Source organism: Rhinatrema bivittatum, chromosome 1 (genome assembly GCF_901001135.1).
Source record: "Rhinatrema bivittatum chromosome 1, aRhiBiv1.1, whole genome shotgun sequence".
Taxonomy (NCBI): Eukaryota; Metazoa; Chordata; class Amphibia; order Gymnophiona; family Rhinatrematidae; genus Rhinatrema; species Rhinatrema bivittatum.
In genome coordinates this window covers 112,206,477-112,223,023 of record NC_042615.1, presented here as the reverse complement: position 1 = coordinate 112,223,023, position 16,547 = coordinate 112,206,477, and the positions used below count along the sequence as shown (strand labels likewise).

The 16,547-nt window shown below is 42.5% G+C and overlaps 2 protein-coding genes across 2 annotated transcripts; both read left to right on the top strand.

Moving 5' to 3' along the window:
• Positions 1 to 1,418: 1,418 nt before the first annotated feature.
• LOC115092950 (claudin-22-like) lies at positions 1,419 to 2,084 on the top strand. Its single transcript, XM_029604456.1, has one exon. It carries the CDS (start codon positions 1,419 to 1,421, stop codon positions 2,082 to 2,084), a length of 666 nt encoding a protein of 221 aa, XP_029460316.1.
• A 12,297-nt stretch (positions 2,085 to 14,381) lies between these two features.
• On the top strand, positions 14,382 to 15,938 carry LOC115080040 (putative claudin-24). Its single transcript, XM_029584071.1, has one exon. It carries the CDS (start codon positions 14,453 to 14,455, stop codon positions 15,113 to 15,115), a length of 663 nt encoding a protein of 220 aa, XP_029439931.1. The 5' UTR covers positions 14,382 to 14,452; the 3' UTR covers positions 15,116 to 15,938.
• The last annotated feature ends 609 nt before the right edge of the window (positions 15,939 to 16,547 follow it).

Here is a 16,547-nt window from a genome sequence, read left to right as displayed (position 1 = left end):
CAGCCTTGTATTTCCCTAATGTCAAGAGCTCCTCCTCCCCCTTTACCCCTAAACTGTCTCTTCTAAAGAAATTCTACCTTTTATGACAATATCACAATCCTGATTTCCATTAGATTCAGTAATTGCAACCACAATCAAATCTGCCTCTGCCATGGTAGCCTCTCAGACAATGATTTTATTAATAAAACTTTGAAAATTTTCACACATGACTTCTGATTTTCTTTTGATCCTGATCTATTTCTCCCCAAGAACTATGCCACTAGCTATCCCTCCTCCATTTGTGAATTTCTCTTCTCCCCGATACTGCATAGTTGATTTGAGGGTTTTATCCCTTCAGAGCTTACCTTCTTTACCTCAAAATGAAGGCAAAAAGGGAATTTTTTGCCAAAATTTTGCAATGATAAAAGTATTACTTTTTTTTTTGCTTTCAGTCTTGATGCAACATTTTTCACACCCCTCTAACTGCTACCTAAAGGCTTCAAACAAGATTGTATATCTGAAAAATGAAAACAAGTGTGGTCAGTGATTCTTGTATTTAAATGTTCTACTCAATTTACTAATTTGATCAACCGGACAAGATGGGTCTCAGGACTGTCACCAGCCATCCTGGAAAGGACCATTCTTTCTAACCAGGGGAGGAGATCTTTAAGGTGGGTGTTAAGGCTAGAATTTTATCAGTATACTAGGCATAATATGAAGCTTTGACTATCTCTCTCTCTTCCTTCATTGTACCCTGAAATAATCCAATTCAGAAACAGTGAGATAATTTTTCAGGTATATGGAGTGAAAGGGGGGGGGGGAGGGAAAGCCCCCAAAAGATTTTCATAATGCCTCTTCTGAAAGACAGCAGTATAACACATGGCCAAGGAGCCAAGACCATCACAGATTCAGAGGAAGTTTACAAGAGAATAAGGATTATAGGTAAACATCACAGTCTTCTTTTCTTCACTAGACCTTTTCTTACATCCTTGAAATCTCAAATTTAGCTATTACAATGAAGTCCTGTTGCAGACAGAGCTGGTTTTTGTTATCACCACTTAAAATCTAATTAATCCATATCGAAGCACAATGATTTCTGTTGTGTTTTAGGGTGAGGGGTCATAGAGCCTTCTTTGTTCATCCCTAGGCTTGTAATCATCAGGCATTGGGATATAATTTTACTTAGCAAATTGAAAGGTAACAGATCAAATCCTTATCACAAACTTAACTCATGGTTCTGGCAGAATCCCTAGCCCCCACACGAAACTCTATATTCATTGAAGAACAAAAACGTATTTCAGAGCTTTCAAGGGGTTAAAACCAAAAGCTTATATTCAGTGCAACAAAGAACGAAGATCAACATCGCAACATCAGCCACAATAGATTGCAGCTGTTACTGAGGAAAATATCTTAGCTGTTTTAAAAAGTATATTGCTGTAATGGCTTTCATGAACAGGACTAATACACAGCTAAGTGGACTTTTATTAACTTTGTGTGGATGGGTTTTATCCTGTGTCACTACCTATGTACCTCTGTGGAAGAACCTCAACTTGGATTTAAATGAATTAGAGATCTGGACCATGGGACTTTGGCAAGTTTGTGTAGTCCAGGATGAAGGAGGAATACAATGTAAGGACTACGATTCCTTTTTGGCTCTTCCTTCAGAACTCAGGATTTCCCGGATTTTGATGTTTCTAGCCAACGGATTAGGGGCTCTTGGCCTTCTGTTCTTAAGTTTAGGGTTGGACTGTTTAAAGTTTGGAGAAGGAAAACAGGAGCTAAAGAAACGACTGCTTTTTCTTGGAGGGATATTCTCCTGGGCATCGGGACTAACAACTCTAGCCCCAGTTTCTTGGGTTGCATATATTACAGTACAGGAATTTTGGGATGAGACCATTCCAGAGATTGTTCCCAGGTGGGAGTTTGGGGAAGCATTATTCATGGGATGGTTTGGAGGATTTTTCCTTATATGTGGTGGCACATTACTTATTTGCACAGCCTGTTCTACTGACATCCAACAACCATCATCTGTGCATTATAAACCCACTGATATTCAAGATCATTGTCTAAACTTGGAACCAAAATATCCTGACCTGAAAATCTAAGACTCTGAAAAGGACAGAAAATTATATGTCTGTTGGCTTTAAACTGTAATACAAATACAGGAAGCTGATTCCAGCAGTGATGTGTAGGATTATTTGCTACTTAGTTCATTCATTTCACACATTAAGCTTTTATGTCTCAAATTCTTTCTGCATGTACATGTAAGATTATATTTTCTGGCAGAACTGGTAATGCTACGTTGGTCATGATGCAAGACATTAAAGTTGCCAATATTTAAACAATGTTAACATTCTTATTCTGTTGGTTACTTTTTTATTTTTAAGAATTGTAGCAGTTTCATACATAGCAGCTGATATATATAAAATGAATCTCCTCATTATTATAGGTGTTAGATAAAGCAAATCCTTCACCGAAACCTCATACCTGTTGGATTGGCTCTTGTCTAGCAAGCTGCCTTCTATAACTCAGTAACATAATATTTCTTTTCTTTTTTTTTTTTTTCCATTAAATAGCCTTTGAATTTCTCAGACAGATTAAAATACAGATTAAAATGATAAAGAAGGTACTCTCTGTGCTTTGTGGCTCATCCTAGCAAAGTCTTGCAACCCATCTTGAAAAGGGAGCAGTGCTTTAGTTAGAATCAGAATTACTGTGCTCTCAGCAGCCTTGCAGGCACTTCATCCTGTGCTGTACTCCCCTACTAAGGATAGTTAGTTGTCACTGCACTTTGAGCTGTTGTCTTAGTTAATATTCTTTCCTGTCTTCAGTTAACACAGTGTTTGCAGACATTCCCGCTGCTTTGTCCTGCAAGTTGCATGAAAATAGTGAGGGGAGGAAGGGGGGGGGGGTGGGAGATTGTGTGAAGTAGAAATGATTTTGTTAAATAAAGTTATTAATATCACATAAGCACTTAGAAAGTGAAGAAACAATCTTTAGTCTTTTTTTGCTGAGTGTTTGAAGCAAAGGCAAAATCAGATCAGAAATCTAATCATAAACATTCTAATAAAGTATTTAGTCCCATCTATGAATGTTTGATCCTTATTGTAGTGCTATCAGCAATAGTAAAATTTTAGAAACATAGAATCTTATTTGTATACATAATTTTTTTTTGAACAATGCATTTTTTACTTTTTATTTCTGCATAGTAAGTCAGCATAATAGATATCTCAATACACCAAATATATTCTCATAGAACATTAAACATCCAGTTCAGCTTTTTACTACATAAAACATAATTGAAACTCTAAGCTGATATGTTTTAAATCTCCAAAGATCAAACATTTTGTCACAATGCATGCCTTTCATCGTTCTTTTTATAGTATTGCCAAAACCTCCCCATATCTGTTCATGCAAGGTATCATCATTTCTCAACAAGTTATTGCAATATATATAGAATTATGTGACATCACTGGGTTATGTACCTGCTATTGATATATAATATGCTTTACTTTCTCTACTTTTGATAGGTGCATTAATATAGTTAAGCATTCACACACAGGTATAATAGCAGTCAATCAAATTGTGATTTTAGATAGCTGCTTTCAAAAGCCAAAATGAGAACTTCTGATTCTAGGTGTTTAGAAATTGCGAATTTATGCTTATTTTTCAATCAATTAGGTATTTATGGTGAATTCTAAAAACAAGTGTTTACTGGTATTTTCATGATGCAAAATAAAATTTTTAGTGCATTTTTAGGTTGATTCAATTTAGTAAGCTGTAAACAAATTTATCTTCAAATTATTGCATGTCTATTATTTAAGTTAAAATTGCAAATTCAACTTCACAATCCTGTGATGTGGGCTAAATGTATATGGCTAGGAGGAGTTACAGAATGCATATGTCTGGGCGGGGGGAAGCACTGGCAGTAGCGTGGGTGCATGTGGTGGAGGTGTGTGGCTAGAGCAGTGATTCTCAACCCTTTTTTTTTTTTTGGTCAGGACACAGCTTACAGATGATGCTGACATGCATGACACACTGAACGCATGTCCATCACAGGGCTAAATGTAAACATATATTCTGCATCCACAGGAATCTACTACCTCCCAACAATGGGTACAGGGCAGAATTAGGACAACTCACTATACAAAAAAGATAATCCAATTATATGGTCATCTCAGCAACAGAAACACAAATTCCCTCTGCTACCAGGCGCATCGTAAAATAATACAAAAACATGAAAAAGAAAAAAACTCTGCATAAGTTTAGCAAACTGCCCATGCTACAGCAGCACTAACTCCAAGGACTCAAACAGCAATAGCCCTATCCATGAAAAGGCAGCAGTGCACCACCAATGCATATCCTGTGGAGAAAACACAACAAATAAGATTGATACAAATCCCTACATCAGAGTGCTAACTCTGGTCCTCAAGAGCCACAAAAAGGTCAGGGTTTCAGGATGTCCAAAATGGATATTCATGAGATATATTTAATAAAATGGAGGCAGTCCATGCAAATCATTTATAAATATATTGAAAAGCATGTTTGCCAGTACAGATCCACTCCCCTCCAATGAGAAAATTGTCCATTTAATCCTAGTCTCTATTTCCTGTATTTTAACCAGTTTCTAATCCACAAGAGGACATCACCACCTATTCCATGAATTTTACTTTTCTTAGAAGCCTATCATGAAACACTTTGTCAAATGCCTTCTGAAAATCCAAATACACTACATCTACTGGTTCACCTTTATCTACATGTTTATTAACCCCTTCAAAAAAGTGAAGCAGATTTGTGAGGCAAGACTTGCCCTGGGTAAAGCCATGCTGACTTTGTTCCATTAAACCAAGTCTTTCTATATGTTCAGTGATTTTGATCTTTAGAACACTTTCCACTATTTTTCCTGGCACTCAAGTCAGGCTAACTGGTCTGTAGTTTCCTGGATCGACCCTGGAGCCTTTTTTAAATATTAAGGTTATATTAGCCACCCTCCAGTCTTCAGGTGCAAGAGATGATTTTAATGATAGGTTATAAATTTACACTAATAGATCTGAAATTTCATTTTTTAGTTCCTTTAGGACCCAGGGGTATATACCATCTGGTCCAGGTGATTTACTACTCTTCAGTTTGTCAATCAGGCCTACCACATCTTCTAGGTTCACTGTGATTTGGTTCAGTCCATGAAAACCTTCTCCGGAATGGGTATCATCCCAAAATCATCTTCAGTAAACACCAAAGCAAATAAATTATTTAATCTTTCCATGATGGCTTTATCTTCTCTAAGTGCCCCTTTAACCCCTTAATCATCTAACGGTCCAACTGACTCCCTCACAGGCTTTCTGCTTTGGATATATTTTTAAAAGTTTTTACTGTGAGTATTTGCCTCTACGGCCAACTTCTTTTCAAATTCTCTCTTAGCCTGTCTTATCAATATCTTACATTTAACTTGCCAATGCTTATACTTTATCCTATTTTCTTCTGTTGGATCCTTCTTCCAATTTTTGAGTGAAGATCTTTTGGCTAAAATAGCCTCTTTCACTTCACCTTTTAACCATGCTGGGAATCACTTTGCCTTCCTTCCACATCTGGACTGTGCTTCTAGGATGGTATTTTTTAACAATGTCCTTGCCTCTTGAACATTTTTTACCTTTGTAGCTGCTCCTTTCAGTTTTTTCTAACTATTTTTCTCATTTTATCAAAGTTTCCCTTTTGAAAGTTTAGCACTAGAGCCATGGATTTGCTTCTAGTCATTAATTCAAATTTGATCATATTATAATCACTATTGCCAAGCAGCCCCACCACCGTTATCTCTCTCACCAAATCCTGTGCTCCACTGAGAATTAGATCTAAAATTGCTACCTCTCTTGTTGGTTCCTGAACCAATTGCTCCATAAAACTGTCATTTATTCCATCCAGGAATTTTATCTTTCTAGCATGTCCTGATGTTACATTTATCCAGTCAATATTGGCATAATTGAAATCTCCCATTATTACTACACTACCAACTTGGTTAGGTTTCCTAATTTCCCTTAGCATTTACTGTCCATCTCATCATCTTGGCCAGCTGGATGGTGGTATACTCCTATCACTATACACTTCCCCAACAGACAAGGGATTTCTACCCATAAATATTTGATTGTGCATTTAGTTTCATGCAGGATCTTTATCCTGTTAGACTCTAGGCCATAAACAGACATAAAGTACCACCCCGCCTCCCAAATGCTCCTCTCTATCATTGCAATATAATTTGTACCCCGGTATAGCACTATCCCATTGTTTATCCTCCTTCCACCATGTCTCTGAGATGCCAATTAAGTCTATATTATCATTCACTGCTATACATTCTAATTCTCCCATATTACTTCTTAAACTTCTGGCATTAGCATAGAAACACACCTCTTTGCCACATATTCCCTCTGTCCTTCAGCCCCACACTTTCTCTCCAATACACTTGTCCTTGCCCAGCAGTCCTGACCCCTGACTCTTCATGCCTTCTTGACCAACAGACTCCTGAACCCTTATCTCCCCACATTTCCCTGCCTAGTATCTCCGTCTTCCCCCATCCCTCACTAAAAACACCCACCACCATTTCACTCTACCCCTCCATCTTCAGCAGCTTGCCTAGACCTGCTTTCTCCCCCACCCCACTCAGCAATCTCCTAATCCCCTTTCTCTCCCCCACATCTCCCTGTCTAGCAGCATTCACACCTGTTCTCTCCTCCACTCCTCCCTGATAGCAGCACCATTTCCCCTTCTACCTGGCTCCCAGCCAGCAGAAAAGCTTTCAGTCCAGTCCAGAGTTTCCCTCTCTCCTTAACAGCAGCAGATGAGGTCAAGAAGCATTGGGAAGAGGAAGAGGTAGTAGCAGCAGAATTCAGCAGTGGATTTGTGCATGTAAATCATGCATCTCTCTCCCTTGTGCTCCAGCTGTCTGCCACTTCTGGGCCCTGCAGCTGAAAACAGCATCAGCAGTTTCACTGCCAGATCTGACAGAGGAAGATAAAGTTGGTGTCCTGCTGGGTGCAGAAGAGCAAGAATTGGTGATGTCTTGCTGAAATCTTGGTGAAAGAGAAGGAAACAATCTCCCAGTGGGCCAGGAAGAGGATAAGAAAGCAAGAGCAGCCTCCGATCATACCAGATAAAGGAGAAGTGGTCTGATAAAGAGATAACAGTCTACTGCTAGCCCCATGATACACCTCCCAGAACCTCGCAACACACCAGTGTGTGCCGAAACACCTGAGGAGAACCACTGCTTTATTGTGAATAAAATAGTGATCATTACTATAGATTCTCTTGACTTTAGTTGATTTTGCAATCTCATGCAAGCACTTTTGGTTGTTTGCTGCAACAATATAAGGCGGCATGTATAATTCATACCATTATTTATGGAGACAGAACAGAATGGCTTAACGCCGCTTTACAACTGCATGTACCACAAAGAGACCTCAGATCCGCTAATAAAGGTATATTATCAATTCCATCCATTAAAACAGCACACCTTAGCCAGATTCGAGAAAGGGCACTATCCATGTTGCGGCCCCGGTTGCGAGTGCCGCGACCGGGACCTTACCTTCGCTGCATTAGCCCCTCCTCCCTGTGTGTGCACGCGCGCGAAAGGCCAGGAGTTAAAGGGCCTTTCCTGCCTTGGGCGCCCTGCCTCCCTTTCTGATGTCAGATGCCCCACCTCCCTTTCTGAAGTCAGACCCTGGCAAATACTTAAGGCTGGTGCCTGCCTCAGCTTACTGCCTTGCAACAAGTTTGCTTATCATTACAGTGTGCCTCTGGAATTCCTGCTTGTAATTATTCCAGTTGCCTGCTTCAGTTCCAGCCTTAATCCTGGTTCCTGTTCCAGTTGCCTGCTTCAGTTCCAGCCTTGATCCCGGTTCCTGTTCCAGTTGCCTGCTTCAGTTCCAGTCCTGGTTCGTATCCGCCTTCAGTGCCAGCCTTGGTCCTGTTCCTGACTTGCCTGCCTTGACCTCGGATCTTCTCATCGGATTCTCCTTTCGCCTAAGTCCCAGTGGCCCGGCTCCTACGGGCTCCTCCGGGGGAGCGTGGGCTTCCAGGGTGAAGATCCTTCTCTTCAATCTGTCCAGTATCTGCCTCCCGGCCTGTTCCACTAGTCCGGAGACTATTTCCATCTTCTCCGTCAGGCCGGCCTAAGAGTCCACTAAACCGCTTTAACAGTTTGCAAGGCCATGGACTCGGCGGATTTATCAGGTCTTCAGGCAATCCCTGGAATTGCCCAGCGTGTGCAGCAACAGCAGCATTGCATGGATGTTCTTGCAGTGACTGTAGAACGACTTGCTAATCGTCTGGACGCCATGCCAGATCCAGTGCCTGCTCTGCCACCAGCTTCAGCGGTAAACATTGGTTCAATTACTCAGCTACCGGCACCGGCACGTTACGCTGGAGAGGCTAAGACTTGCCGAGGTTTTCTGAACCAATGTTTTATACGATTCACGCTGCTTCCTCAACAGTTTCCTACTGATGCCGTAAAGGTGGCGTATATTCTGTCGTTGCTTGATGGGAAGGCTCTAATTTGGGCATCTCCACTCTGGGAGCGGAATGATCCCTTGCTCAGTAATTTCTTGCAGTTCATCTCTAATTTCAAGTTAGCCTTTGATGACCCGGCTCGCTTAACCACCGCCACCTCAGAACTACTGCAGTTACGCCAGGGTTCCCGCCCTTTAGCAGATTATGACAGCCTCCGGGCTGTGTTTATGGAGGGCCTGTCCGGGCATATCAAGGATGAGTTGGCCGCCCGCGATCTTCCAGAGGATCTCAACGGCCTCATAGATTTGGCTGGTCATATTGATCGTCGCCTCTAACAAAGGGCAAGAGAACTAAGACCCACTCGATGTACCCCGTCTCTAGCTCCTGTATTCTCCAGACCACTATCTTCAGTCCCCTCTCCAGGAGCAACACGTCCTGATTCTGCTTCTGAAGAACCCATGCAGTTGGAGCGTACTCCGCTTACCGCAGAGGAGAGACAGCGCCGCCGTACTCTAGGCTTGTGCCTCTACTGCGGTCAAAAAGGCCATTTCCTTGCTCGTTGTAAAGAGCGTTCGGAAAACGCCAGAACCTAGGAGGTTGTGAGGAGCTCCTCCTAGGTTGTGCTGGTACCGCTCCTCAATATACTGTACCCATCACACTCGAATACCCAGGGGGATCATTGGAGACCCTCGCCTTTTTGGATTCTGGAGCAGGGGGCAACTTCATCCTGGAGGATTTGGTACACCAGTTACAGATCCCCACTCGGCCTCTAGAGGTACTGCTGCGGATTACCGGGGAACACTTCTTTCAGGGAGAATCTCTGCTTCCACGATACCCTTGACTTTACGCACCGGGGCGATCCACTCGGTGGAGATTGCCTTCCTTGCTCTGGAAAAGGCCGTCCACCCCGTGGTGTTAGGCCTACCATGGTTACAGAAGCACTCTCCGATTATCCAATGGGACACATTACAGATCGTGAAATGGAGCCCCTTCTGCTTCGCTAACTGCCTGAAGGTTCCGAGAGTGTCTGTTCTCCCTCTCTTGCACACCACCATCGCTCTACCTGCACCATATGCCGACTTCTCCGACGTATTTTCCAAGACGAAGGCGGAGATCCTGCCTCAACATCGGCCGTTTGATTGTGCCATTGAGCTTTTACCAGGAACGACACCTCCTCGGGGAAGAGTATACCCCTTATCACTACCAGAGACTCGGGCAATGTCCGAATACATCACGGAGAACCTGGCAAAAGGATTTATCTGACCTTCAAAATCTCCAGCAGGGGCGGGCTTCTTTTTTGTAGGTAAAAAGGATGGGTCGCTAAGACCATGCATTGACTATCGGGGTCTCAATGCCATCACCAAGCGAGATCGTTATCCACTCCCACTGATTCCTGAACTCCTGGATAGATTACAGGGAGCCAGGATCTTCACAAAGCTGGACTTGCGGGGCGCATATAACCTTGTCCGTATTCGACCAGGGGACAAGTGGAAGACTGCCTTTAACACCAGGGATGGGCACTATGAGTACCTTGTCATGCCCTTCGGACTATGTAATGCCCCGGCAGTATTTCAACATCTCATGAACGAGATACTTCATGATTTACTGAATACGTCTGTCATCGTGTACCTGGATGATGTATTAATCTACTCACGGGACTTGTCTTCTCATCGCCTACATGTCCGTCAGGTATTACAGTTACTCAGAGACAACGGATTATACGCCAAGTTGGAGAAATGCTGCTTTGAGAAAGAGTCTCTTCCCTTTCTGGGATACATAGTTCCCCACCGGATTCAAGATGGACCCTGAAAAGGTAGCCGCCATCAGAGACTGGCCCCAGCCGAGGGGGCTAAAGGCGGTGCAGCGTTTCCTCGGCTTCGCAAATTTCTATAGACATTTCATTCCACACTATTCTTGTATCGTTGCTCCTCTCACCGCCCTAACTCGGAGAGGAGCTGACGCGGTGGATTGGCCTGATTCAGCCTGTTAAGCGTTCAAAATCCTCAAAGAGGCTTTTCTACAGGATACGTGTCTTCGTCACCCTGATCCGCTTCGTCCATTTGTCGTAGAGGTGGACGCATCAAACATCACAGTGGGAGCTGTGCTTAGTCAATGCACTGATTCCGGTCAGCTCATGCCATGCTCATACTTTTCCAGGAAATTCTCTGTTGCTGAGAATAATTATAGTATTGGGGATAAGGAGTTACTAGCTATCAAGCTCACCTTTGAGGAGTGGAGACAATGGTTGGAGGGAGCCATCCATCCCGTTACAGTATATACGGACCACAAAAACCTGGAGTTCCTGTCCCAAGCCCAACGCTTAAACCCTTGACAGGCCCGCTGGTCTCTATTCTTCAATTGCTTCAATTTCACACTACGCTACCGGCCGGCTGCCAAGAATGTTCGAGCGGATGCACTTTCGCGCTCAACTGAGCTGGAGGAAGAGCAGGACCAGCCCCAAAACATCCTAGACCCCGCAAAGATCAATCTTTCTGGGACCACTGTATGTTCTCTTGGTAAGACGGTGGTTCCCCGACAGTCTCGAAAGGCGGTCTTGCTCTGGGCCCACAATTCTCTTACGGGGGGTCACGCTAGCCGCGAGAAGACTCTTGACTTGGTAAACCGCTTCTACTGGTGGCCAACCTTGAGGAAAGATGTCCGCGCTTTCGTAGACTCCTGTCCCACCTGTGCGATACAGAAGGCGCGGACGGGGAAGCCTTGGGGTCTACTACAACCGTTGCCAATTCCAGTGGAACCATGGACCCACATTGCCACCGATGTCTTGGGGGACCTTCCAGCCTCAGAAGGCAATACAGTCATCTGGGTAATTATAGACAGGTTCTCCAAAATGGCCCACTTTGTTCCCCTATCCAAGTTACCGTCGGCTCTCAAACTAGCCAGCTTGTTCACTCAACATATCTTCAGGATCCACGGTCTGCCCCAGGACATTGTCTCTGATCGCGGGCCGCAGTTCACCGCCCGGTATTGGAAGGCATTATGTAAAAAGTTCAATGTGCAACTCAATCTGTCCACCGCCTTTCACCCCCAAAGCAATGGGCTGACGGAGCACACCAACCGCTCTTTGAAGACTTTTCTTCGCTCCTTTGTCAACGAAAGACAGAATAACTGGGCGCAGTTATTACCGTGGGCAGAGTTCTCGTATAACAACCATTCTCATGCAGCCACAGGCAGTTCACCCTTTTTCATCGTTTATGGGAAACAGTTATGACCACCTCTGCCACTGCTGCTTCCTAGTGCAATTCCAGCAGTACAAGCATCCGCCCAGCAGTTGCAATCTCTGTGGACGTCCATCCAAGGGAGACTTGCCAAAGCAGCCAGGGCCATGAAAAATTGGGCAGATCGTCACCGACAGCCGGCACCCATCTTCCTTCCCGGAGATCGAGTGTGGCTCAGCACAAAGAACATGCAACTCCGAACCCCATCCCGGAAGTTGGCTTTGAAATACTGTGGCCCTTTTCGTATAGTTGAGCGTGTGGGGGCCGTTTCTTACCGGCTACGCCTCCTCGATGCGTATACATAATGTATTCCATGTCTCCTTGTTAAAACCTCTCATCCTCTCCAGGTACCATCAACAAGTTCCTGATGTGGCGGATCCTTCTGTGTCCGATGAGCCAACCTATCAAGTTCGGGAGGTTCTGGATGTCCGCTTCCACCAACGATGGGAATATCTACTTGCCTGGGAGGGTTGTGGCCCGGAGGACAACACATGGGAACCAGCTCGTAACATTCTAGATAAGGAACTACTGCTCAAATTCCATCGCCAGCATCCCGGTAAACCTGGGCCTTCGAAGAGGGGGTGTAAGAAGGGGGGTACTGTTGCGGCCCCGGTTGCGAGTGCCGCGACCGGGACCTTACCTTCGCTACATTAGCCCCTCCTCCCTGGGTGTGCACGAGCACGAAAGGCCAGGAGTTAAAGGGCCTTTCCTGCCTTGGGCGCCCTGCCTCCCTTTCTGATGTCAGATTTATTTATTTATTTATTTAAGGCTTTTATATACCGACTTTCTTGATACAGATCAAATCAACTCGGTTTACATTGAACTAAGCAGAACTATAACCAACAATTCAACAAGAGACATTTAGAAGGAGCATAAAAGTTACATTATAACAAGGTTGCCTTAACTGGGAGAAGGAAAAAAAGAGGGGGAGAAACGAAAGATAGATTATTATATAAAATAAATTACTATATACAATGGAGTATGGGATGGAGGCAGAGGCCAAACCTCATGATAAGTTGTGAGCAAGATTAGCATTTGATTATTTACATAAGTGATATGATGATTCTAAATCAGACTGTAGAGCTAGATGCCCCGCCTCCCTTTCTGAAGTCAGACCCTGGCAAATACTTAAGGCTGGTGCCTGCCTCAGCTTACTGCCTTGCAACAAGTTTGCTTATCATTGCAGTGTGCCTCTGGAGTTCCTGCTTGTAATTATTCCAGTGGCCTGCTTCAGTTCCAGCCTTGATCCTGGTTCCTGTTCCAGTTGCCTGCTTCAGTTCCAGTCCTGGTTCGTATCCGCCTTCAGTGCCAGCCTTGGTCCTGTTCCAGACTTGCCTGCCTTGACCTCGGATCTTCTCATCGGATTCTCCTTTCGCCTAAGTCCCACCGGACCGGCTCCTACGGGCTCCTCCTGGGGGAGCGTGGGCTTCCAGGGTGAAGATCCTTCTCTTCAATCCGTCCAGTATCTGCCTCCCGGCCTGTTCCGCTAGTCCGGAGACTATTTCCATCTTCTCCGTCAGGCCGGCCTAAGAGTCCACTAAACCGCTTTAACAGTCCATCGCGGGAACAAAGCTATGGAACTCACTACCAATACAACTAAGAATGCAGCAAGAAAAAAAAAAAAGTTTAAAGCAGAACTTAAAACTTGGCTATTCTATGCGGCATATAATGAAGAGAAGAAATAGGCATCAATGTAATTGTACAATCTCAGGTGGCTCTGACCTTTTAACCTCAATACTTAAAGCATGCTTTATGTTTTAGTATTTATTGGTTTAATATTTATGGCTTCTGACATTATTTTATTAGGATATCTTTTACTCTTACTTGTAAAAATTTTATCTCTTATTATTACTGTTGTTTGTAATTTTCTTTTATTGCTATGTTAACTGCTGTGAAGGACATGCCGAGACAACGGTATATAAGTACAAATAAACCTTAAACCTTAAACAAGGGAATGACATCACAAAGTGGCCTTATCAATCAATTACATTGTCACATCCATTCAACATTCAAGACCATTATCATAGCAAGCACTCTGTTCTTTGATATTTTTTTGGGGGGGGGGGGAGGGGGGGAGTGTTTCTTCCTGTTCCTTTGATTTTCCTAGACTGGGATCTAGCACTGAATCTTCATTCACAATTACCATGGACTTCCCCCTCCCCCACCCCCACCTCATTTTATATCCTCCAGTCCAGTTAATGCTGTAACAGTTCTTAATTGAGGGCAATGCACCAGAGCTCTTTCTGGAATGCTGGAGTCATAGACCCTAAATGTGGGCATTAAGTATTCTTTATGTTTTAACAATGCTTGTAATTTACCAGAAAAATATGTTAAGGCATACCTCATTAAAAAGTAATGACTCTAAAGCTGATGCTGAGAATGAAGCACTTAAATTTGCATATTTCATTTTTAAAATACCCACTATTAAAACTCCAAAAAAAAACATCTTGACAAAGCTGGAAAATGATCTTGCCACACCCCTGAATTGTTCTTTTGAAACTCTGTTTCCTTACAGTACTCCTCTGTAATAATCATTCTGGCAAGGATCCTTTAAACGAAACAGAATACAGTATTCATGACCAATGAAAACACATTTTCTCAGCTTCTAAAGGGTTAATGCCAAAGCTTATATCCTGTGTCACATAAGAGCAAGGTTATCATAGCACCATCAACCACAAAACATAATAGCTGTTGCAGAGTTGCAGCTATCTTAACTCATTTCAGAAGTGCTATATTCTACAACGATGCTGGTTAACAGAATTAAGATGCAGTTTTGTTCAATCTTTTTCTCTCTCCTTGGATGTGTTTTATCCTGTGTTACTACCTACGTACCTCTGTGGAAGAACCTCAACTTGGATTTAAATGAATTGGAGATCTGGACCATGGGACTTTGGCAAGTTTGTGTGGTCCAAGATGAAGGAGGAATGGAGTGTAAGGATTATGACTCGTTCTTGGCTCTTCCTTCAGAGCTCAGGATTTCCCGGATTTTGATGTTTCTAGCCAACGGATTGGGGGTTCTCGGCCTCCTGATCTCAATCTTTGGTTTGGACTGTTTGAAGATTGGAGAGGGAAAACAGGAGCTAAAGAAACGACTGCTGATTCTTGGAGGGATATTTTTCTGGATGTCCGGACTAACAACTCTAGCCCCAGTTTCTTGGGTGGCGTACAGTACAGTGGAAGAATTTTGGGATGAGACCATCCCAGAGATTGTCCCCAGGTGGGAATTTGGGGAAGCAATGTTCATGGGATGGTTTGGAGGATTCTTTCTTCTGCTTGGAGGCTGCTTGCAAATTTGTGCAGCCTGTTGTACTGACACTCAACAAACATTTCCTGTGCACTATGTACCCGCAAAACTTCAAGATCACTGTGTATACTTGGAACCCAAATATCCAGACCTGAAAATCTAAGACTCTAATATGAACTATGCTGTAATTCTGTAGTGCACAAGGGGAAGGGGAGGTGGGAGTAGAGTCCAGCATTAATATGCAGAACTATTTTATTTCATGATTGCACTTATAGTTAAAATTCTTCTTCCACCACTGTTACATTTTATGGATACTTTCTTCCTATAAAACTGTTAAATTATTTTTGTATCTCCATACTGAACTTTTCATCTAACCAGCCTCAGTTAATAATATTTATCACTTTAACTGTGTTCTTGTTTAAGTAATGCCCTCAATGTAGTCGTTATGCAGTAAAGATGAATTTACTTGACTATAAAACAAATGAATCTGTTTATAACAGCCAATGCACAAACCATTTTAGATTAATATTTTGAAAAGTATTGATTGCATCCATTGTAATTATAGATAATATATAAGACAGACAATACTTATTCTCTACTCTATAATAATGTACCTTATTGAGTAATTATATGTTGTGGTATTTCAAAAGTATTTGCACCTGTCGAAGCTACTGTATATGGATGAGCACAGCATACTCTGTGGTTTCTTACCAGAGAAAAGCTTTAAGAACAAAGATTGGATTTATTAAATCTGTCTTATTCAGGCTTGTGGTAAAATTATTTTTGTTAAATGTGTAATAGTGATACTGTACAGGTAGAGCGGGGTCTGTCATATCCCAACAAGTGTTTTCTTATGGGCAAATTAATATTTTTGCTGAAGGATTACATTTCCCATTTTTAAGGGCTTAAATGTTTGAGCTAATTATAATGTAGCACTCATCTAGCTCCTTTTACAGATGGCAAAATTTAAAAATATCATTGATGAATTTATTTATGCTTTTTTTTTTTTTATACCAGAGTATGGATGATTTCTTTTAAATTAATATTGATAAGATTAAAAGCTTTAAAAATTACTTTGCTGCAGATTTATAATGCTAATATGTATTCAGACAGGCTTCGACAAGCGAGAGGTACTTGCCAGAGCCCTTGTTTATATTATTTTATGAATACAAAGAGCTTGTCACTATAGTGGATGCTGAGTTTACTTCAGTAAATGCCCTACGAGTCGAGTCTTAAGGATCTAAATATGCAAATCCCAGAGGAAAGGAGAGACATTCAAATGTATAAAATATAAGTAATACAAGAAATAAACCTTCTTGAATGGAAAGAAAGTTCTAGAACGAGGGGTTATGATATGAGACTCTGAAGGGATAGCTTCAGGAGCAAAGTCAGGGTGGTGCATGCATAGAACACCTTTCCAGTTAAAATGATAACAGACATTTAGAGGGATGGAATAAGCACAGAAGATCCTTAGCTGCCAAAGAAGAGTAGAGTAGCAGAACCATGACCTAGTAGCATGTATGCAAGTGTTAAAATGCCCTACTTGAACATGGTAACATGTTCAAGTCGATATTCAAAATATTTACCTGGCTGAA